Source organism: Sturnira hondurensis, unplaced genomic scaffold (assembly GCF_014824575.4).
Source record: "Sturnira hondurensis isolate 20B ecotype Veracruz unplaced genomic scaffold, ASM1482457v3 Scaffold0019216, whole genome shotgun sequence".
Taxonomy (NCBI): Eukaryota; Metazoa; Chordata; class Mammalia; order Chiroptera; family Phyllostomidae; genus Sturnira; species Sturnira hondurensis.
The window spans coordinates 1,320,631-1,343,788 of record NW_028091847.1 but is presented as its reverse complement, the minus strand read 5'-3'; the positions used below and the strand labels follow the sequence as shown (position 1 = coordinate 1,343,788).

At 43.8% G+C, this 23,158-nt stretch overlaps 1 protein-coding gene across 2 annotated transcripts in view; it reads left to right on the top strand.

The window, feature by feature from the left end:
* The window catches only part of VPS8 (VPS8 subunit of CORVET complex), a 253,317-nt gene extending 236,578 nt beyond the window's left edge, over positions 1 to 16,739 (top strand). For both annotated transcript variants that reach the window (XM_037027629.1, XM_037027628.1), the window contains 2 exons: positions 6,934 to 7,014; positions 15,299 to 16,739. In XM_037027629.1, coding sequence (XP_036883524.1) covers positions 6,934 to 7,014; positions 15,299 to 15,448 — 231 coding nt within the window. In that variant the 3' untranslated portion in view covers positions 15,449 to 16,739. The remainder of the gene's footprint in view (positions 1 to 6,933; positions 7,015 to 15,298) is intronic.
* Positions 16,740 to 23,158: the final 6,419 nt, after the last annotated feature.

Below are 23,158 nucleotides of genomic sequence, written 5' to 3'. Positions count from 1 at the left end.
GGATAAGAAAAGTCGAGGTCAGGATGGCTGGGCCCCTGTGAAATGGACTGGGTGGGTGGCTGGCCCCACAGCTGACATTTGAGTGGCCAGTGAAAGTCATGTATCATCCTTTTCCTTAACTTACCCGCTCCCTAGTTGGTGCCAGGAGTGTGGAAGGGAGTTGGAAAACCAGGGGGCAAGACCATGTTTCCCATTAAGACTCTTGAAGATATATGTATATTTTTTTTGCTTTGTTTGTGTTAGGTTTGTAGTATTTCTCAAACCTTCTGATCATCTTTAGTTTTAATCTCTCGTGAGTGTTTTACTAAGTATCTCTTAGAAATGTGGTACCCCCCCCACACACACACACACTTTCTCTCCAAGAATATGATCAGGTTTCCTACAAAATGATACTGAGAAAAGTAGTATTTTTAAGTGTCAATGCAACTTTAAACATTTCCAGATCAGAGAACGGTTCTCCGTGGATTTGGCAGACCTACAGATGGGATCTAACAGGATGAAAAGCAGAGCCTGAGGGTCCCCTCCTTTTCTCTCTCTGGCTGCTGTCTGGGCCACACTGCCCTTCTCAGGACTTCCATTGAGCCATCCCCACATTCAGCTGTCCCCATATCACTGAGAGCACCAAGAAGAACTAAGTTGACAAGGTCCTGAGCTGGTTTCCAGAGCCTTGACCTTATCTTTGGGGCACCACTGTGGGGCTCTGGAAGCTCATGAGATGTCAGCCTCCTCTCTGACAGCCGCTTTCTGGACCTACAAAGCAGGAGGTGGAGCTGTGAGGGTGTTTCACATTAGGCTGGCACTACTGACTGCTTTCCATTCTCTTAGCTCTTTGCAAGTTTATTTCCCTAGAGGTGGTAAAAAATTTGAGGAGGAGAAGCAAAGTCCTTCCTGGAAAACATTAAATTTACATAACCTCTTTTTTTCCAGGTATCATCTTTATCACCTTTTAGTTTTACTACATGTGGGAAAACTCTCCTACGTTAGTGGAATTTTTTTCAATTACAATTGATATTCAGCATTATTTTTATTAGTCTCAGTGTACAGCACAGCAGTTAGACTTTTAGATAATTTATGAAGTGATCCTCCTGGTAAGTCTAGTACCCACCTGGTACCATACATAGTTTTGCAATATTATTGACTATTTTCCTGTGCTGTACTTCATATCCCCAGGACTGTTTTAGAACCACCATCTGTACTTCTCAATCCCTTCACCTTTTTCACCCACCCCCACCCCCTTCCATTTGGTGACCATCAATTTGTGTTCTGTATCTGTGAGTTTCTATTTATTTATTAGTTTATTTTGGTTTTTAGATTCCACATATAAGTGAAACTGTATGTTTTTTGTCTTTCTCTAACTTATCTATTTAGCATAGTACCCTCTAGGTCCAAACATGTTGTCACAAATGGTAAGATTTCATCCTTTTTTGGCTGAGTGATATTGCATTGTACATAATACAATGCAATATCAATAGATAAAGACAACCATGTTGTCTTTATCTATTGACCCTCTCACTGATGGGCACTGATGGACACTTAGGTTGTTCCCATGTCCTGGCTATTGTAAATAGTGCTGCGGTGAACAGAGGGGTGCATGTATCTTTTTGAATTAGTGTTCATTTTCTTCGGATACATACCCCAAAGTGGAATTGCTGGTCCATTTGGTGCTTCTATTTTTAACTTTTTGAGGAACGTTCCAACTGTTTTCCACGGTGGCACCAGTTTACAGTCCCACCAACAGTGCGTGGGGGTTTCCCTTCCTTCACATCCTCACCAACACGTGTCTGTTAATTGGCTGATGATGGCCATTCTGGCATGTGTGAGGTGATCGCATTGTGGTTTTAATTCGCATTTCACAGGTGATTAATGATGTTGAGCATCTTTTCATGTCTATTGGCCATCTGAATGTCCTCCCTGAAGAACTGTCTATTCAGGTCCTCTGCCCATTTTCTAATTGGATTGTTTGTTTTTTTGGTGTTAAGCTGTATGAGTTCCCTATAGATTTTGAATACTAACCCCTTAGAAGATGTGTCATTGATGAATATCTTCTCCCATTCAGTAAGTTGTTTCTTTGTTTTGTTGATAGTTTCCTTCACTGTGGAAAAACTTTTTAGTTTCATGTTACCCCATTTGGGATTTTTTGTTTGTTTCCCTTTTCTGGAAAGAAATATTCAAAAATATATTGCTAAGAGCAACATCAAAGAATTTATTTCCTGTGTTTTATTTTAGGAGTTTTATGGTTTCGGGTTTTATATTTAAGTCTTTAATCCATTTTGAGTTTATTTTGATATATATTGTAAGCAAGTGGTCTAGTGTCGTTTATTTGTAGCTGTAGTTTTCCCAACATCATTTATTGAAGGCTATCTTTAGCCCATTGTATAATCTTGCCTCCTTTATCATAGATTAGTTGGGTTCTTTGTTCTGTTCCATTGATGTGCCTGTCTTTTATCACAGTACCATGCTGTTTTGATTATTATAGCCTTATAGTATAGTTTGATATCAGATAGCATGATACCTCCAACTTTGTTCTTCTTTCTGAAGATTACTTTGAAAGTTCGTGGTATTTTCTGGCTTCATGTACATTTTAGGATTATTTGTTTTAGTTCTGAGAATGCCATTAGTATTTTGATAAGAATTGTATTGGATCTGTAGATTGCTTGGGGTAGACAGTACAATCATTTGAAAAATACTATCCTTCCAATTCATGGGCACAGTATATCCTTCCAATTTATTTGTATGGTCTTCACTTTCTTTCTTCAGTGTCTTATAGTTATCTGAGTACAGGTCTTTACCACCTTAGTTAAACTTATTCCTAGGTATTTTATTATTTTTGATGCAATTGTAAATGGAATTGTTTCTTTACTCTTTCTGATAGGTCATTACTGGTGTGTAAAAATGCACTTGGTTTCCAAATATTAATTTTGTATCCTACTTTACTGAATTCATTTATTAGTTCTAAAAGTTTTCGGGGGAATCTTTAGGATTCTTTATATAAAATATCATGTCATCTGCAAATGATGACAGTTCTACTTCTGCCTTTCAAATTTGGATGCATTTTATTTCATTTTTTTGAAGACTTCATTTATTTACTGTTAGAGAGAGGGGGAAGGAGAGAGAAAGAGAGGGAGAGAAACATCGATGTGCAAGAGAAACATCGATTGCCTCTCACACGCGCCCAACCAGGAACCTGGTCTGCAACCGAGTCATATGCCCTGACGGAGAATCAGTGACCCTTCAGTTTGTGGGACGATGCCCAGCCAACTGAGCCATGCCAGTCACTTATTTATTTAAAAAGAAAGAAAACCAGTTAGGGCATATTTTATTTCTTCTTCTTGTCTCATTGCTTTCAATACTATATTGAATGAAAGTGGTAAAAGTGGACATCCTTGTGTTATTCCTGATCTTAAAGAAAAAAGCTTTCAATTTTTCACCATTAAATATGATGTTAGGTGTTAGTTTGTCACATACTGCCTTTATTATGTTGAGGTATGTTTCCTCTATCCCCACTGTTGACTTTTTATTATACATGGTTACTGAATTTTGTCAAATGCTTTCTTTACATCCATTGATACATGATTTTTATCCTTCATTTTGTTTATGTGGTATATCACGTTAACTGCTTTGCAAATATTGAACCAACCTTGAGTACCAAGAATAAATCCCTCTTGATCAGGTTAAATGAGCTTTTCAATATATTGCTGAATTCAGTTTACTAATATTATGTTGAGGATTTTTGCACCTGTATTTGTCATGGATATTGGCCTGTATTTTCTTTCTTTGTAGTTTATCTGATTTTGGTAATAGGGTAATGCTGGCCTCAGAAAATGAGTTTGGGAGCCTTCCCTCCTCTTCAATTTTTCGAATAGTTTGATAAGGATAGATGTTAATTTTTCTTTGAAAGTTTGATAAAATTCACTTGTGAAGCCATCTGGTCCACGACATTTGTTTGTTGGGAGCTTTTTAAATTACTGATTCAATTTCATTAGAAGTTATCGGTCTGTTCAGATTTTCTGTTTCTTCCTGATTTAGTCTTAGAAGATTGTATGTTTCTAGAAACTTATCAATTTCTTCTAGGTTGCCCAATTTCTTGGCATAAAGTTGTTCATAGTATTTTCCTATAATCCTTTGTATTTTTGTGGTGTTGGTTTTTATTTCTCTCCTCTCATTTCTTATATTACTTGAGCCATCTCTCTTTTTTTCCTGATAACCTTGAGCAAAGGTTTTTCTAAATTTTATTTATCTGTTTAGTGAACCAGCTATGGGTTTTATTGATCTTTTCTTTAGATTTTATTCTGTTTATTTCTGCTGTGATCTTTTATTCACTTTTGGGCTTTGTTTTTTTCTTTTTCTAGCTCCTTTAGGTATGAGGTTGGATAGTTTATTTTAAATTTTTCATGTTCTTTGAGGTAGGCCTGTATTGCTATAAATCTCCCTCTTAGAACTGCTTTGGCCCCATCCCATTGATTTGGGGTCATTTTTTTTTTTTTGTATCAAGGTATCTTTTGATTTTTTTCTTGATCTCATTGATAATCCATTCATTTCTTAGTAACATGTTATTTAATCTCCATGTGTTTCTGTATTTTTCAGTCCTCTTCTTGTAACTGATTTCTAGTTCATATCATTGTGCTCAGAAAAGTTGGTTGATACAAATGCAATCTTCTTACATTTATTGAGACCTGTTTTGTGACCTAACATTTTCCTATATCCTGGACAGTATTCCGTGTGCACTTGAAAAGAATGTATTTTCTGCTGCCTTGGGGTGAAATGTTCTAAAATTATCAATTACATCCGTCTGGTCCAATGTGCCATTTAGGGCTACTATTTCCTTTATTTTCCATTTGGATGATCTGTCGATGTTAATGGAAAGTTAAAGTTCCCTACTGTTATTGTATTATTGATCTCCTCCTTTATGTCCATTAATATGTATATCTAGATGCTCCTACATTGGATGCATAGATTACAAGAGTTATTTATATACTATTGTTGGATTGATCCCTTTATCATTATGAAATGCCTTCTGTCTCTTGCTACAACATTTGTTTTATAGTCTATATTGTCTTATGTAAGTATTGCTACCCCAGCTGTTTTGTCATTTTCATTTACATGAAATATCTTTTTTCATTCCTTATATACTTTGTCTATATGTCTTTCAATTTGAATTAGGTCTCGTGTAGTTAGCATATGCAAGGGTCTTGTTTTTTGAATCCATTCAGCTTCCCTATGTCTTTTGATAGGAATATTGAGTCCATTTACAATTAAAGTAATTATTGAAAGGTATGTAGTTATTGCCATCTTCTTATGCCAACAAATCTGTTTTCTGTTCCCTATTTTCTTATATGTTGATAACTTTTATGCTGTTATGTTTGGATTCTTTTCTCTTTATTCCTTGTTTATCTCTTGTCAGTTTTTGGTTTCTGCTACCATGTGCTTCATGTGTATCATGCTACATTTGTACAGTCTGTTTTAAGTTGGCAGTCACTTAAGTTCGAACACATTTTAAAATCACTACAATTTTTACTCACCTCCTCCACAGTCATGTTCTTGTCATTCTTTTATACTTATTTTGTGTGTTTGTGTGTAGCTCTTATTTTTGTAATTATACATGATCTTCCTACTTTTGACTTTTAACCTCTGTAGTAGCTTTAGAGTTAGATGACTCACTGCTTTTACGTGTTTGCATTTGTCAGTGAAAAATTTTCTTATATTTTCTTATTCATATTATTGATCTTTTTTTCTTAAAGAATCTCTTTAACAATTCTTATAATAATGGTTTAGTAGTGATGAACTCCTTCAGCTTTTTCTTGCCTGGGACATAACTTCTTATACAAATCTTTTTTTTAAGTTCAGATCCTCCTTGGGGAAAAAATATGGACATGACAGCACTTTCTCATAGAGCAGCATTCATGTCATCACCAAGCCCCTTTCTCATTGAAACCCTCCTCCTCCTCAGACATGTTAGATCTTTTGTAATACTTTTTTGTGTGCCAAAAGCATTCATAATAAATACAGAATAAAGAAAGATCTTTTTATTAGTCATATATATAGATGTAAAACCACTTCTGAAATCAACATTTAACTAAGGGTATCTCTAAATGTAAGAATAAGCTAGCATATACTGAGCCCTTGTGAGATACCAGGTAAGTTAAAGACATTTTAAATATGTATCTCATGTAATTTAATTTTCAGTAACCTCCTAAAGGAAGCATTATCCTCTCACTTACAGGCAATGGCATTGAGGCTTAGAGAAGTGACTTGCCTAAGATCATACAGCAGGATAGTGTCAGAACTGGTGTTTCCAGTACTTCCAATTTACTTCTGACTCCAAAGCTTATACCTGCATCCCACAGGACCCCTTATCTTCTCTGTAGGTGTGAGTTGGATCAGATCCACCAAGAGTAGAACCACAGTACTGGCATGTTCCACCACGACACTGCTATAGAAATGTTAGCGTTCATCTCTTCTAAAAAGCAGTAGTCCAAGCTTGCAACCCCATAGGTGGCTACCAGCTTTCTAATGAGACAGGGAAGTGACATGATGTCTCCTGTAACATGATCCCCTACTACTACAACAAAAAAGGGCCATCTTTGTTGGGTATACTCAGTGATGGATACAGGAAGGCAGGGCTGGATGGAGCTAAGTTTCTCTGCAGAATAAAAGCAAAGAGGTACCAAGAAGCCCTAAAGGAAGCTGGTCAGCACAGGAAATTAGAGAGCACACTGGGGAAAGGGTCCATAGAGAGGTAAACCTGGGGGTTGGCACCAGGGGTCCTTAGAGGGACCTGTCCATTTCTAGTTAATGCTCAATAAAATATCATTCACTAATTGCTGGTAACATGGATTTTATTCAGAGAAATGGAGGAAGCAGCATGTCCTATGTCACTATTGGCCAAGTTTAGAGGCCATGGATGTTACTAACCTTACTGTTTTTACTTCTCAGGCAACCTCAGAACCTGTTCTGGATCCACAGCAAATCCAAGCATTTGATCAGCTTTGTCATCTCTACCGAGGAAGTTCCAGGGTAATGTTTGTGTGGTTGTTTAAATTTTTATTTCTTTATTTATAATTGCTATTTTGGAGATGCGGTGTCCTTAAGTCCTCTTAAAAGTACCCTTTTATGGCCGTGTGGAGCCCTGGCCCCAGGGAGCAATCAGAATTTGGCAAAAGATGCAAAGGAAGTAGAAAGATGTCTGCCCCTTACCATGAGCTGTGAGGACACAGAAGGGCATCTGTGTTTCCTAAGCCTTCATCCGGGAGGCCTTTCTTTTTATTGATGACTGCCACATCTGTCCAAAGCCTCAGGCCCTGAGGGACATCTGCATTGGTTGAATGTGCTAAGTTACAGTGGCTTAACCAAGACAGAAGTTTAATGCAGGCAGCCCAGGGCACCTTCCATAAAGGTCTCTCCAGATTTCTTGTGTCTTGTGGCCCCACCATCCATGATATCTCCATTCTGGCTAGCAAGATGGACGAACAGGAGGAAGAGCAGAAGCCCTTTGTTTAAAGGCAGTCCCTACAAGTATACAGAACTTAGACACATGGGCACACCTAACTGCAATGCAGGCTGGGAAAACTGGTCTTTATTCAAGAAGGCCATTGGCTAAAACTACTGGCCTCCTACAACCGCAGAAGAAGAGCACAGACTTGGAGAGCCACCAGCAGTCATGCCATAACATCAGTCTGGGTGCCGCACAAGTACTTCAGACATGCAGTCATTAACGTTCTTGATCGGTTCTTCCCTGCCCCACTGCCTTTCTCTGGGTGGTGCCTTCTCTCATCCACCTACCAAGAGCAGAAACCTGGCGGCACCCTGGGCTTCTCTCTCCCATTCCATCCATTCACTAAAGAGATCTGTAGGCATCTTCTTTCATCTCCTGTGTATTTCTCCCCTTCCCCTACAAACTGTCACTCACAGAGGCCACCACAGGCCTTCTGTCCCTTCTCCACGCTGCTGCCCAGGTACTATTCCAAAACCCAATGTCATGTTACCCACCCCAACCGCTTGCTTAAATCACTTTCCTGGCTCTCCATCACCTGAAGGTGGAGTCCAAACTCTATCACCTCCTCCGATCCTCAAGTCAGAATTAATTCCAGCTGGGCCTGATTTGTTCTTGAACTTATCTTGAGCTTGCACAGACTGCCTGTGTGCTGCTTCTATGCCTGGACTTCCTTATCCCCATTAGGCAAACTCCTGCTCGGTTACATGGAAGCCCAGATGAAAAATGGCATTCTCTCTTTGAGAGGTGGTCTGGGCTGAGGTTTTCCTTCCAGGAGACTCCTCCAGGGGGCCTCTGAGTGGTCCAGCAGTGTTACTGAACTGGCATTACCTCTCTCCCCTCCCAGCCTCATCCAAGCTCCACCCCAGTAGTTGGGTTCCTGGGCCTTCTAAGGAAGTTTCGTGGCTTCAAACTACTGAGCCGATTTCCAGATCATTAAGTTACAGATGTAGTACACAAAAATATCTCTTTCCTGGGAAACAGTATTTTTTCTGGTTGATCTTTCTACCTCACAGTGTCTGAATGTGAACACACTTGGAGTTTATGTAACATCTGTCTCCTGTTCTATTCTTGATATTGTGTGTAATAGTTCTTGTGGAGAACTTCACAGGCTGATGGGCGGCTGAGAGGGTTCTAAAAGGCAGGAAGTCACATAGGTGGAGCTCAAGCACAGCGAGGGATGTCTCTCTGTAACCTCTCCAGTGGCAGTCGAGTCCTGGTAGGACCACCTAAGCCAGTGCACTTCCTGTCTGCCCTCAGCCAGCTAAGCAGTTTGCAGTCAGAGCCAGTGTTATGAACTATGAACTGGACTACATGCGTGTCTTTGAGCCAGGAGCTGGGGCTGGATTATTTCTGATAAATTAGCACTTTCAGCTTAGGGGCCTTAAGGCATCTCCCCTGTCATCACAGCCACTGGTAGTAAGTTATCAACAAAAGTGACAAATGGACACACATGAACCTCTGCCATTATTGCCTGGGTGAAGAGAGAACCCCTTGCCGGGGTCAGAGGACCACCAGAAGACAATTCCCGGAAGGTGACAGGCATTATCTCTGGGGAAGGCAGAACTGCAGGCAGTTCAGCTGAGCACGAACGGCCACATGGACCTGAGACTGAATCCCACACTACCACTCACCTCTGGGTGTCTCAGGGCAAGTTACTTAACTTCTCAGGGCTCCAAGTGTTTTACCCCGAGGGTTGTGTTAGAGGATTAGAAATATCAGACTTGTGAAGCAGGTCCAAGATAGCAGCATCGGTGGATGCTGAGCCCACTTTCTCCCAAGAACACATTGAGTATACACCTATATTTAGAGCAGCTTCTCTAGGGAGGCAACCGTGAGCCAATTAAACAGCTTTTGTGCAACAAGCAAGAAAGAGGGACCCCATAGAGAAGATGGGGAACCAAGAGCTGAGGGGACAACCCAGGACCAGAGGAACCAGTGAGTACCCTTGTTTATGTTGCCCCGAACCTGGATAGCAGGTGAGAGCTCCATGCAGCCTCTGTGGCCGACCTGCAGGGCACTCTGGCACGTGCCCAGCAACCCCTCCTGAGCTAGATCCAGCAGAAACAGGAGGGCATCAGGCCCTCACAGTTGGAGGTTGACCCAGCAGGTACAGCAGTGTGCTGCTTCATGCACCCACTGGGCTGTGCACACAAGGGGCACCCCCACCTGAGGAGGATGCAGAGCTAACGGCATCCGCACGCAGGGCTGTCCTGTCCAGAGCAAGTATGGAGATCTGGGGGTGCTACTGCGCCCTCATGTGCTGCCTCTCCTGGAGAGTATAAAGCAGGCAAACCCTGCAATAGCGGGGCACTGCTGCACACACACAGGGCCACCCACCCAAAGAAAATGTGGAGCGAGCAAAACACTGCAGTGCCCACACACAGGACTGCCCCATGCAGAGTGAGTTGGGTGTGCACGCAAAGTCACGCTGTGGTCACAAAGCAACAGGGCACAGAAAGGGCACACCTTATAGCCCTGTCTAAATCAGGCAGCCCCACGCAGATTAGAAGGGCAAGGAAATATGCACCACCTGAAACCCACTCCAGGTCAGGCGGAGCATCAAGTAGGGCACGTGCCTGCCCTGACTACAACTAGCCTGCCAGAGCTCTCCAATGCATCTCCAAAGATCACTCTTTCAAGATGGAGAGGGTTAGTTATTCAGTGCAACTCAAAGGAACAAACACAGAAAGCCAAACAAACAGAATGGAGAGAAAGATGAATATGCTCAAATGAAGAAACAGGAAGAAACTCCAGAGAAAAATCCTAAGACAAAATAAGCAAGTAATTTGACTGATAAAGAATTTGAAGAAACTGTTCTGAGGGTGCCCGACAAACTTTAGAGTACAGTAGAGGGATTCAGAGAGCACTTCAACAAAAAAGATAGAAAACACAATAAAGAACCAACCACAAATGAAACACACAATGACTGACATGAAGAATACATTAGAACAGGGATATCAAACTCATTTTCACTGGTACCATATCAGGCTCATGGTTGCCTTCAGAGGGCTGAATATAATGTTACAACTGTATTAATGTAACTACTCCATCACAGTTAAGTGAGAGCTCAGCACTGCTGCTGGGTGGAAACAAGGTGCCGAGCTAGATAAAACAAGGTGGAGGGCTGGATTCGGCCCATGGGCCTTGTGTTCGCCACCTGTGCATAGAAGGAATCGACAGCAGATTAGTTAATACAGAATAGATTGCTGACCTGGAAGAATAGCAGAATAGCAGAAATTGCCTAAAAACAACAGCAAAGTGGAAAAAAATTTTTTTAAATGAAGATAGTATAAGAGAGCTCTGGGATAAGATCAGTGCCCAAACATTTGCATTACAGGAATTCCAGAAGGAGAGGAGAAAGGGAAGTAATACTTGAATAATGTCTGAAAACTTTCCTACTCTAAGGAAGAAAACAGGCTTCCAAACAGAGGGTTTCAAACATAGTGAACCCAAAGACGCACACACCAAGGCATACTGTATTTAAATGGCAAAAGTTAAGGAGACCCCTGGCTGAGTGGCTCAGTTGGTTGGAGCATAGTCCCATAACCAAAAGGCTGTAGGTTCAATTCCTGGTCAGGGCACATGCCTAGGTTGCAGGTTTGATCCATGGTCAGGTACAGGAGGCAGGCAACTGATCAGTGTTTTTTTCTCACTCTCTTCCTTGCCCTCTCTCTAAAACCAGTAAGCATATCCTTGGGTGAAGATTTAAAAAATTAAGTAGAAAGAGACAATCTTAAAGACAGTAAGAATGAAACATCTCATACAAGAGAAAGCCCATAAAGCTATCAGCTGATTTTTCAAAAGCAACTCTACAGGCCAGAAGGGAGTGGCAGGAGATATTTGAAGTGTTCAAAGAAGAGAGTGTACAACCTAGAATACTATATCCAGCAGGATTATCATTTACAATTGGAGAGAGCTTTCCAGACAAGTGAAAACCACAGTTAACCACCACTAAACTGGCCTTACAAGAAACGTTAAAGGGTTGTCTTTATGCAGAAAAGAAAAGGCCATAACCAAAAATAAGAAATACAGGGGAAAATATCTCACTGGTAAAGGCAAAAATACAATAATCACAGTGAATCAACCACTTTAAAAAGCTAACATGGCCCTGGCTCATGTGGCTCAGTGGATTGAGCACAGACTGTGAACCAAAAAGTCACTGGTTTGATTCCCAGTCAGGGCACATGCCTGGGTTGTGGGCCAGGTCCCCAGCTGGAGACATGCAGCCAAATGATGTTTCCCTCCATTTCTTTTTCTCTCCCTTCCCCCGCCTTGAAAAAAATAAATAAAATCTTTTTTAAAAAAAGCTAATATGAAGGTTAAAAAACAATAGTAGAAAAAATTAACAATAGCTGCAGAAATGACCAAAGGATACACAAAAAGATATAAAACATGATGGCGAAAACAGAGTGGAAAGGGGGGAAATAATGTAGTGCTTTTAGAACACAACTGAACTCAAATGCCTGTCACCTTAAAATAGACTGCCGTGGCTAATGATGTATGTATATGCACCTCACAGTAACGATAAACCAAACATACACAGAAAAATGAAGAGACAAGCTCCCAATCAAAACACTGAAGAAAACCAACAAATCAAAAGGAAAGAGTCAAGAGAAGAAGGAAGAACAGTGAAGAACAAAAACCACCCAAAAAAAACAATGAACAAAATAGCAATGAGCACATACCTATTAATAATAACTCTAAATGTTAATGAAGTACATGCTCCAAACAACACAGAAGAGGCCGAATGGGTCAAAACAAGACAAAGAAAGACCTATTTCTAGCTGCAAACAAAAGACTCACTTTAGATTGACAGACACACAGACTGAAAGTGAAGAGATGGAAGGGACATTCCATGCCATCAGAGACAGAAGAAAGGCTGGGGCATAGCCATACTTCATCAGACAACACAGACTTCAGTGCCTTTGAAGGAAATCAATCTAAGAAGAGGTAAACATCTATGCACCCACCTGGGAACACCCAAATATAAAAAGCAGTTGTCAGTGGACATAAAGGCGGGAGTTAACAGTAATACTGTCATAGTGGGGGACTTTAATACCCCACTTACCTCAATGGACAGATCACCCAAATGGAAAATCAGTAAGAAAGAATGGCTTTAAATGCCACATTGAACCAGTTTGACTTGATAGACATTTATAGAGTATTTTATCCAAAAACTGTAGATTACACATTCTTTTCAAGCGCACACGGAACATTTTCCAGGATAGACCACAGACTAGGCCACAAAACAGGCCTCAATAAATTCAAGAAGATTGATATTATATTTTCTGACCACAGTAGCATGAAACTAGAAATCAACTACAGGAAAAAAAAATGGGGAAGAAACACAAATATATGGAGATGAAACAACACACTTCTGAACAACCGATGGGTGAAAGACAAAATCAAAAACTACCTTGAGACAAATGAAAATGAGAACAATAACCACACAGCAAAAGCAGTTATAAGAGGAAAGTGTGTAGCATTACAGGCCTACCTCAAGAAGCAGGAAAAAATCCCAAATAAACAATCTAAGTCTACACCTAAAGAAACTTTTTAAAAAAGGAACAAATAATACCCAAATTAGGTAGAAGGAAAGAAAGATCAGAGCAGAAATGAATGAAATAAAAAATAGAAGAACAATAGAAAAGATAAATGAAATCAAGAGCTGGTTCTTTGAAAAAAATTCTTTAAAAATTGACAAGCTTCTAATACCAAGCAAAAGAAAACACAAATATATAAAGTCAGAAATAAAAGAAACTAGAACTGAATTGGACAATCTAGAAGAAATTAATAAATTTTTAGGAACATACAACCTTCCAAGAGTAACCAGGAAGAAACAGAGAATCTGAATGGACCAGTGCTAGCAATGAAACTGAAGCAGGAATAAAAAACTCCCAACAAACAAAAGCCTAGGACCAGAGAGCTTCACAGGTGAAGCTATTCTTAAAGAAGAATTCACACCTGTCCTTCTCAAATAAACAGGACATGAAAAGACATTTCTCCCAAAAAGCCATACAGAGGCCCAACAGACATATGGAAAGATGCTCAACATCACTAATTATCAGGGAAAGGCAAATCAAAACCACAGTGAGACACCACCTCGTACCTGCCAGAATAGCCATCATCAAAAAGTGAACAACATAATGTGCTGGTGAGGATGTGGGGAAAAGGGAACCCTTGTGCACTGTTGGTGGGAGTGCAGACTAGTGCAGCCTCTGTGAAAAGCAGTACACAGGATCCTCAAAAAACTATAACTAGAACCACCATATGACCCAACAATTTCACCTCTGGCTACTTATCCAAAGAAAACAAAAACGCTAATTCAAAAGACATATGCGCACCTATGTTCCCTGCAGCATTACTTACAATAGCCAGCATATCAAAGCAACTAGGTGCCTATCAATTTGTGAACAAATAATGAAGCAAAATATATAGTGGAATATCAGGCAATAACAGAAAATGAAATCTTACCATTTGTGACAACATGGATGGACCTAGAGGGTATTGTGCTAAGTGAAATAAGTTAGAAAGACAAATACCATATGATTTCACTTATATGTGGAATCTAAAAAACATAGCACACAAAATAAAACCAAAAACAGACTCATAGAAACAGAGACCAAAGGGATGATTGCCAGAGGGGAGCTGTTAGCAGGGTGGGTGATAAAGGTGAAGGGGAATGTAGTCAGTAATATTGTAATAAGTTTGCACGGTAGCAGATGATTACTAGAATTGACTCAGGTGATCCCACTGTAAGACATAAAATATCAAATCACTATATTGTACACCTGAGACTAATTAATATTATATACCAACTACTTAAATTTAAAAGAAAACTTTTGAAAGAAATAGTACATGTAAAGAACCTAGGGTAGTGCCTGGCACCTAAAAGGCACTCACCAGCCACCTGGGGCCATCAGCTGTCCCCACAGACTTCCTGCCTATTCCACCCTTTGTGGTGGCTTGCCCCTCACAGCTGCCCTCTTTGGGAGCAGGACCTTGGGTGTGGAATTCCCCTGTTCACTGGCCATCAGGGTACCTCCCAGGCCAGGCTATCAGGCCCCTACTTTTGCAGGGCCCTCTTTGGGGTGAAAGGGGCAACTCCTCTGAAAGCAGAGCCAGGTGTCCCAATGGGCTAGCAGTAACCTTTCCTCCTGCCACTCTCTGTTCTTGGCAGGTAGGTCTTTCGGAGCTGAGCCACTAACAGTGAGGTTTTCACTGGTGTCTTGGCAGAAATAGGGAAGCTGGGAGCAGGGAGGATTTTTCAAGAGAAGGTAGACTTCCCCCTGAAGTAGCAGCTGGGCATCCATTTGAAGCCATCTAGATTGCAAAAGACAGCGGTCAGAGCCAGTGATCATAACGCAGGTCCTTGGCCCAGAGGACCAACTGAGAGGGAGTGGGATGAGAGGAGTGAAGAGTGGGGAACCTCAGCTCCAGGCAAGGCCACAGGCTCAGACACTAGCGGCAGAGGCATACTCAGTGCTGGAGGTGCAGAATCAGCTTCCTATCATCATCACAGTATCAGTTTGAAGTGCTACAGGATATACTCAGTCCACTCTTACTAAGGGAGGGGATGTAGGTCCTAAAGGATGCAGTGAACTTGTCCACAGTCACATCGCTTATTTGTGTGATGCGACCTGGGATCAAACCCAGCCTGTGCACCCTTCCCATAGCATAGCACTGCCCCTCGGGTATTCCAGGCAGCGAGTGGACTCAGGCTCCCCCCAGGCTGTTCCACATCCAGCCTCCCCACGGATCCTCTGCCCCCACAGCTCTGGCTGATGTATGTCCCCTCCTTTGCAGCTGGCTCTCCTCACAGAACTGTCCCAGAACCGTGGCAGCGAGAGCTACCGGCCCTTCAGTGGCTCCCAGAGTGGCCCTGCTTTCAACAGCATCTTCCAGAATGAGAACTTCCAGCTGCAGCTCATTCCCCCGCCTGTCACTGAGGACTGACACCTCTCTGGGGCCTGGCCCTGACGACCAGAGACGATGCCAAGGCAAGTGGGCCAGGACCCCTCTGGACTGGCTGGGCCCCCACTGCCTCCCACACTTCTGAGCAGAGGGCCCAAGGTGGACGGCCATGGTTGGGAGCTCCCCATGGCCAGCTCTCCCTCCCAGCGAGGCCCCTCCCCATCTCTCCCTCGACGTTGCTACAGCAGCAGTTCACCAGTTGATTCTGTTTTGCCTGTTAAGCAGAGGAATGTCACACACCTCCATCCAGCTTTTTGAGAAAATGTGCTTTGCCTGTTGGGACATTTTTCTGTTCCCCCGGACACCTAGAAGAATAGGCAGAGTGCACACGGGTGGCATTCTGGAGTCTGTCACACTTGTTTCCTTCAGCTGGTGGGTGACGTGGAGGGACTTCAGCTTCTGCTGCTGTTGGGGAACAGGGAACAGGGTCGGCCAGGACAGGCTGCAGCACAGCTCAAAACTACACTGCAGGAAGCCAAGGACCTGTGGGCGAAGGCATCTCCCTATTGACGCGTTTGTGTGAAAACCCCTTTGAGTCTAAGATTTTCCCTTTCCAAGAATAAATGCCTAAGTTATGCAGGCCTGCTGGCTGGCTGCCTGCCTTTCAATCTATCAATCCATGAAGGACATTTAGAACACCTGTTACCAGGATTCCCTTTTGTTAGTCTAAAGTCGAGGCCCTTGCTTGTGACAGCAGTACCTTTACTCAAAGCAGCAGCAGCTCCATCGCGACTCCGTTCCGAGCAGAGCGGCCCAACCACCGAGTGCTGCTATGCTGGGGATCAGGCTGCCAGAGCGGCATTGTTACATTTCTTGGCCCTGGGTCTTTGTATGTCATTGGACCAAAGACAGGAGGTCACCACACGCAGAGACGAGGCTTCCCCCTCCCAGGCTGAGGCGCTCCATTTTCAACAGTCCACTCAGGGATGATCAGACTCGCATGGACTGGCACACTTATGCCAACCAAGCCACAGGAAACATGAACTAGACGCAAGTCTGCTGACCTTCAATAGACAGGAGATCCTGCTTTGGCCACATGCTAGCTGTGATCCTGGGCAAGTCACTTAACTTCTCTAAGCTTCGGTTTCATATAAAATAAAGCTGTTGTGAAGACTAAGTGAAGCAGTGCAGGCCATGCAAATGCCCCTGGAATACCAGCCTAGCTTGATCGTGTAGGCATATACCTCATGTTATTTATTGCACTTCCCTTCCCTGCACGTCGCGGGTTTTGTACTCTTTACAAATCAAAGGCAAAACCCTCCACCAGCAAAAAGATGACTTGCTTAATTGCAATGCTCTATCTCAGGGCTTAGGAACCAAACCCCCGATACCTCTGAGACGTGTAACTGCCCCCAAAACCTGCTGCCCAGACTGCCACCTCTGCACCTGGGCAGAGACCAGATGGGAGGATGTGGTTGAGCATTAAGTGACCACCACTGGATGCTGGCTGCAGCTATCTGAGATGGTCTCAGCCTCGCTTTATGAGTAAGACTGAGGCTCAGATGTAATAAATAAGTTAACCAAGGAGACACACTCAAGAAATGGCAGACCAGGGATTTGAACTCAGGACTGTGGTTCCAGAGCCAAGATGCTACCTCCCCAAATCATGGATCAGAAGATTTCTTGAGGAGCTTAAAATTAAGGCCAAGGAGTTTGATATTCTCATCTCAATTACCTATAGACGTAATTGTCCCTGTATAGTCTAAATGAGCCAAGGCACTTTACTGAGTATTGAAACCCCTTCCCAAATCAGGGCCAGTCAACACCAGCCAGTCACTCTCCTCCAGCCGTTGGTTTCCTGTAACTTGCCATTCGCTCCACAGCGCCACTGAATGCACTACGGCAGCTCTACATGCAGGTCATGCCTCCTAAGGGGAATCTCAGGAGCAGATCTGAAGGGCCTTCTTGTCTTTCCTAAGGGTAGATGAGAAGCTGGCTCTAAGCGCTGGGCACTGGAGATGTGCTGGCTGAGCTGAACCCCATTCCCTGTCACTGTCTCCATCCCCTCTCGTGGCACTGAGCACATGTTCTAGTCTGCAGTGATGTAGGGTCCCGCTTAGGGGCAGAGACTGGTGTGGAAATATTTCTAGACTCAGCAAAAGCAGCCATCTGCCAACACAGCCACGGATGGTACCCAGGAAGCAGGGGCTCCGGGCCAGGGGCAGCTAGCTCAGCAGCTTTTCTAGTCTGATGCTCACAGGTGGTGAGGGGGGGGGGGGGTGTTCCAGAGACACTTTGGCTACCATTTGGGGAGGGCAGATACCTGGTCTGAATGCCTCCTCCCCTGCTACCCCTGTGGGTGGGAGGGATGATCCTCTTAAAGAAAATCGGGACCCTAACAAGAGAGGGGAGTGGATTCTGGGTGGCCAAACACAGCAGTGGCCATCACAGCTTTGTTACCTGGTAAAAAATAAGTATCTGAATGGACAACGTGAAAACATAGTTACTCTCAGTTCCCCTCTCCAGCCTGAGGTGCCCCACACCCACACATCCCGCACTCTGCACCTGCCTTCCCCCTGCCACTGGGGGCACAGGGCTGCACACAGTTGTGCATCCCAGGCAGAACGGACTGTTGGAAGGAGCCACAGGGTCTAGGCATGGCCCTGGCCCTGGCCCATGCGAGAGCTGAGGAAGGCTGTTTGCTCTTCTGAAAATATAAGTGATATCCACCAATAGCAAAGTCCAAGTGACACGTGGGAAGAGACTTTCTTTACAAAGTAACATTTCCAACCAGAGCCTACCACAGCCGGGGGGGGGGGGGGGGGGGGGTTTTTTGGCAGTGGAAAGCCNGGGGGGGGGGGGGGGGGGGGTTTGTGGCAGAGGAAAGCCAACAGGGGTCTCATCAATGATGAATGCTTTAGTGAATAAATAATTCAGAGCTTTGGGGATCCTTTTAGAAACTGTATGTTCCTACGCAGCTCTGCCTGGTGAAAATGTTTTTCCAAAGGAGCTACTCCAGGATCAGATGCCTGGGATGAGCCCAGAGAGGCAGGAAGGCCTCCTGGTATGCTGTCCTTGGCAGCCCAGGGCTGAGTGCAGGGCCCCAGGGGGCATGAGTACCGCCACTGAGCTCCCAGAGGGCAGCCTCAGCTATTAGAGTGCATCCCAGCCGTCCCTCCGCCCGGGGGGCGTCCCGACCTGACCATTTTGCTCCACTGGCCTCCTCCATGCCCTGACGCTCTGGGGCTCCTCCCCCACCTACCGAAGGAAAATGGCAGTTTGACTCACCTTATTTCCACACGTGGGTGTTTTCCTGTCTCCTACACTCCTGAGGTCAGGACTGTGTTCTGTCCACTCCACAGCACAGTGCTTAATACTATTAAATAGGTATCACCATTTTCTTTAAAATCACTTTGTTAAGTAAACTTTTTATGAACAGAAATGTTCACAAACTGTATGTATGCAGCTGGATTAATTCACAAAGTGAACAGACATGTATAAGCAAATAGAAATGGCCAGCGCCCCAGAGGTCCACCACCCCTCCAGTTTAACCCTATCCTGACTTCTACCATCATAGATAGCTTCGCCAGGGCTGGTCTCAGTCAGGGCTGGGCCTCAGGTGTGGCGGGGAGACAGGTGAGGGAGAGGAGAGGCCCAAGGGGCGTCAGGGCAGGGTTCGACTGCACAGGCTCGAGTTGAGGGAGCCACTCCGGCTGGACTCGGAGTCGGTGGAACGCTGGCGCTCTGGCTCTGCTACTTACCTGCCACATGCGACTGGCTTACCTGCTTTTGTAGCTGACTTAGCTCTTGGTTGCTGCAGCCACACACTCACAAAATTATCCTGCTCTCTCCACCATAATGTCTGTGGGTATGGTAGGTGAGTCCCCATTCAGACAGGTGATGTTCCGCTGATCCATGGTGCTGTGTCCCCTGTCACATCTCACAGTGACACTCCAGGTCTCCCTCTCAGGATCAGTCATCTGGGGTTTTGTACTAGGTGACAGGCTGGGTATCACAGAGGGCAAAAATGTCGCACCAGGGCCCCAGTTTTCTGAACTCCTATCTCCAAATTCACAGCAGACCTTCAGCCTAGGGACTGAGAAAGGCAGAGACAAATCCTCCCTCTCTCCAACCCAGTGGCCCAAGAACTCTCCAGCTGTGGCTAGGAGTCTGGCATGGGGTCCCTCCTCAGTGGAGGCCGGTTAGTCCCAGGGCCCACGGTTCCTGGTCCTGCCGGTCCAGCAGGTACACGAGTGGTTGAGCTGCTGCCCGACCTGCGGACTCGCCATCTCCACCTCCATCCCACACACCCAGCGGAGCCAGGCTCCGCCTGCACTGCCTCCCCTACTACTGTCATCTCCCACACAGAGATGCTTACTGGTTTGTTTAGTGAGGCCAGTTAGTATTAACCTTGGAAAGGTTAATATTAATTAACCTAGAAAACTAGGAAGAATTCAAAAAAGCAAACAGAAAGGCACATTAACATCTTGGCATATTTACTTTGCCTCGCCTTTCACCTTCATTTCTGCCAAATTCCTGTATCTGCCTTTGGCTCCCAGTTGCCTCTGCTTGAACCCTGCCGTGGCGAACCTGCGTCCCCAGACCGTGTCTCACCCACAGCTCACACAGGCCTGGGTGGCACACCCAGGGTTAAAGGCATTACGTTCCCAGTGACTGAACTGTAATGAGGCTGAGAGGCTAAATTAAAGTTTATTGCGGAATAAAGTATGTGTAGTCAGCAACTGTAAGAGGCTACAATGAAATGCCTTCTAGAACTTGGCAACACTATTATGTAGGGTTAAATTAGTGGAATGCACACACAGTAGATGAGATTAGCTGTCTGCAGAAGTCACTTTAAAAGACGAGTTGTCTTTTGTGAAGGCGGGAAGAGCTAGCCTTGACTGCGAGTCAGATGCAATTAAACGTGGAAGCAGCACTGGCCTAATCAAAGCACTGGGATAGCTGCAGAAAGAGAGAGTGTGTGTGTACACGCGCACATGCGTACATGTTGAGGGAGGTCTGGGGAGCACAGAAAAGGGGGGGCAAGGAAGCCTATGGGCGTTTCTTTAAGACTGCCTGGAGAGCAGCACCCTGGGGCAGGTGTGGGCCACCAGCCTCTGGGGAGGGGTTTGCTAGGTCGGGGACAGGGGTGGAACCCCCACTGCCCTCCTGCCAGGCTCCCTGAGCAGGCACCCTACTCAGCCTCCAAGTACACTGAGGGCGGGAAGGTGCTGCAGGACCACAGAGGCCAGGGGCTAAGCGTACAGGCTCCAGAGCCAGAAACTGAGTTCAGATCCTGACTTCTACTTACAAGCTGTGTCAGGGCAAAAATACTTCCTTCCTGACTGCTTTTCCTGGTTGTGAAATGGGGTTGCTGTGAGGATTCCTGGTAGAAAGCAGTAAGGTAGGTGATGAGCTATAATTATTAATAATACTAACAGTGATATTATCATTATGACTAATAGAAGAAGTTACTTAGCAATCCCAGTGGGGTTATTATAAATGTCAGCCCCACAAGTTGTTCTTTTCTGGCCGTGCTAAAGGCAAAAACTGAGCTCCCAGGCTGGCCAGCCTGCGGTTTGGGCGCTAGCTGAGCAACCACGGGCTGCCCGCCCAAGGACCTGTGGTCAAACTGTCTTACGTCTCACACTTGTCAGAGAAGTGTGAACTGAATACAAAGCTTGCGGCTTTGTGTGGAAAAAACACTGTCTGGAGAGTGTGTGATTTGTATAAGCCTAATACAGCGTACAAAAAGCTCTCACTAGGAAGGGTTCGGGGAGTCAGCCCAAGCAGTACCTTGGGAGTGACAACACTTAGCTGCACTTTGTGAAGTTTTTGTAAAGTTTAAATGACATAATGATGTAAACTGATTATTTCCTGGCACAATATAAGCCCACACTATATATGTTTCACATTTTACAAATGCAGTTTTGTTTTTAGTTCATTGTGTTACTTAAATCAGAACCTCTCGAAAGGGGGAGACTGCACGGAAAGAATATTCCAAACTCCAAAATAACAAATCTGTACTGGTACAAAAGGAAAAAACCACGTTTATTTTACAAGGTAGTCATTTTCCTAAAGTATTATACAGAAAGGAAAGTTGAGCTGTCTGTCAGAAAACAATGTAATTTTAGGAAATTACAGAATGGTCAACATTGTGCTTAAAACTTTAAAACAGATTTTAAAAACAGCACAGTAAGTGAATATTTTAAGGTATAAACGGCCTAAAAAGTGTGTGTGAACAAAGTAACGTGGGGGGCTCCACACCCAAACCTCTGGTGACGTTTGCTGCCCGACCTGTTCAGTCTTGAGAGAGAACCGTGCTGACCCCAATAGAAAAAGGCACTCAAAGTGCTAACAGAAACACGGCCCTGTTCGAATACAGTCCACTCTCAATTATCTGTGATACTGAAAGGAGTCCATGACATTCAAGATTTTTAAAAGGTACATAACTCCAAAATTCTGAGAAGTGCTCTTGTACTTGTGCTTGGACGTGGGGCACACTGACCCCCCTGGGACCGCAGCCCTGGCAGGTGACGGGAACTCCTGCCCACCCCCCCCTCCGCAGGAGCAACACACTAACCACGCATCACTTTCTAAAAGGCCTAAAACACAACTGGCCGCCTTAATGTTGGTTCACAGCTCCTCTGGAGAGGGGAATAGGAAAGAAGACTGTTACAATTTTTTTTCATGTAAAAAGCCAAAATGTTTCAATAAAATTTGGCAAACAAGATGGAATACCAAAAAAACAACTGTATAAATATTATTTTATCTTATACCATTTTTCTTGCTTAGTAGTATTATACTGCCAAATATACCTGGTATTTTGACAGCTTTCTAAATTATCTGGTTACATCCTATTACCCAAATAGAGAAATTTGCATAAAAGGAGTTATGATCAGTTCCAAGAAAGTGTAATGCATCAAACAGGCCAGGAAGTGGAGGTTAAGAAATAAAAGCCCATCTCGAGTCAGAACCAAATCCTAGATCAAATCCAAAAGGTGCTTCAGGATGGCTTCCAGTCTGGCTCCGGCTTCAGTGCTCTCTTACTTTGGGCAGTGGGACTGTAACCTGCAGGTCCTCCCTGTCTAGGGGGGCAACCTTTTTTCCTTCAGGGTTTCCCTCAAATTCTCTTTTCGGATCCTGAAAATTACAGGGTTAAAAAAATATATCTAGATATGATGGTAAAGCCTTATTTGTTAATGTACCAACTAACTACAACCACAAAGCATTTTAATTCTTTTGTCATTTCTCAGAAAAGTTATGAGAATTATTTGAAATCTGAAAATTCTAAAGTAAATTTTGGTTAAATAAGAAAGCTAAATTCCACACAGCACTTATTTTCTATCTTCTACCTAATAGCTTTATACCAACTTTCAAAAAATAGGAATGGGGCCAGGTTTGCACAAAAGCCAGAGAAGGCAGCCTCTCCATCCACACAGCCCACGCCTCTGCTCCACGTGAGCACACCACCAGGTCCAGACTGTAAAGCTTTCGTCTCTCAGTCCACGAGAATTAACCAAAAGGCTATTTAACATGACGGTGTCCGATGGTATAATACAGGTCTAAACATTTTCTAAAGTGCCTATAAATATGCTTATACAAATGAACAATATAATATCAGGATTACAGAGAAATCCTTTTATCTAATATAGAAGAGAATAGGCCTAGAATTGAAGTTGAAACTACATGTTTTTATATCGTTATCAGTTGTTTTGGAATGCAAGCATAAAAAAAAACAATTCTGGTTTA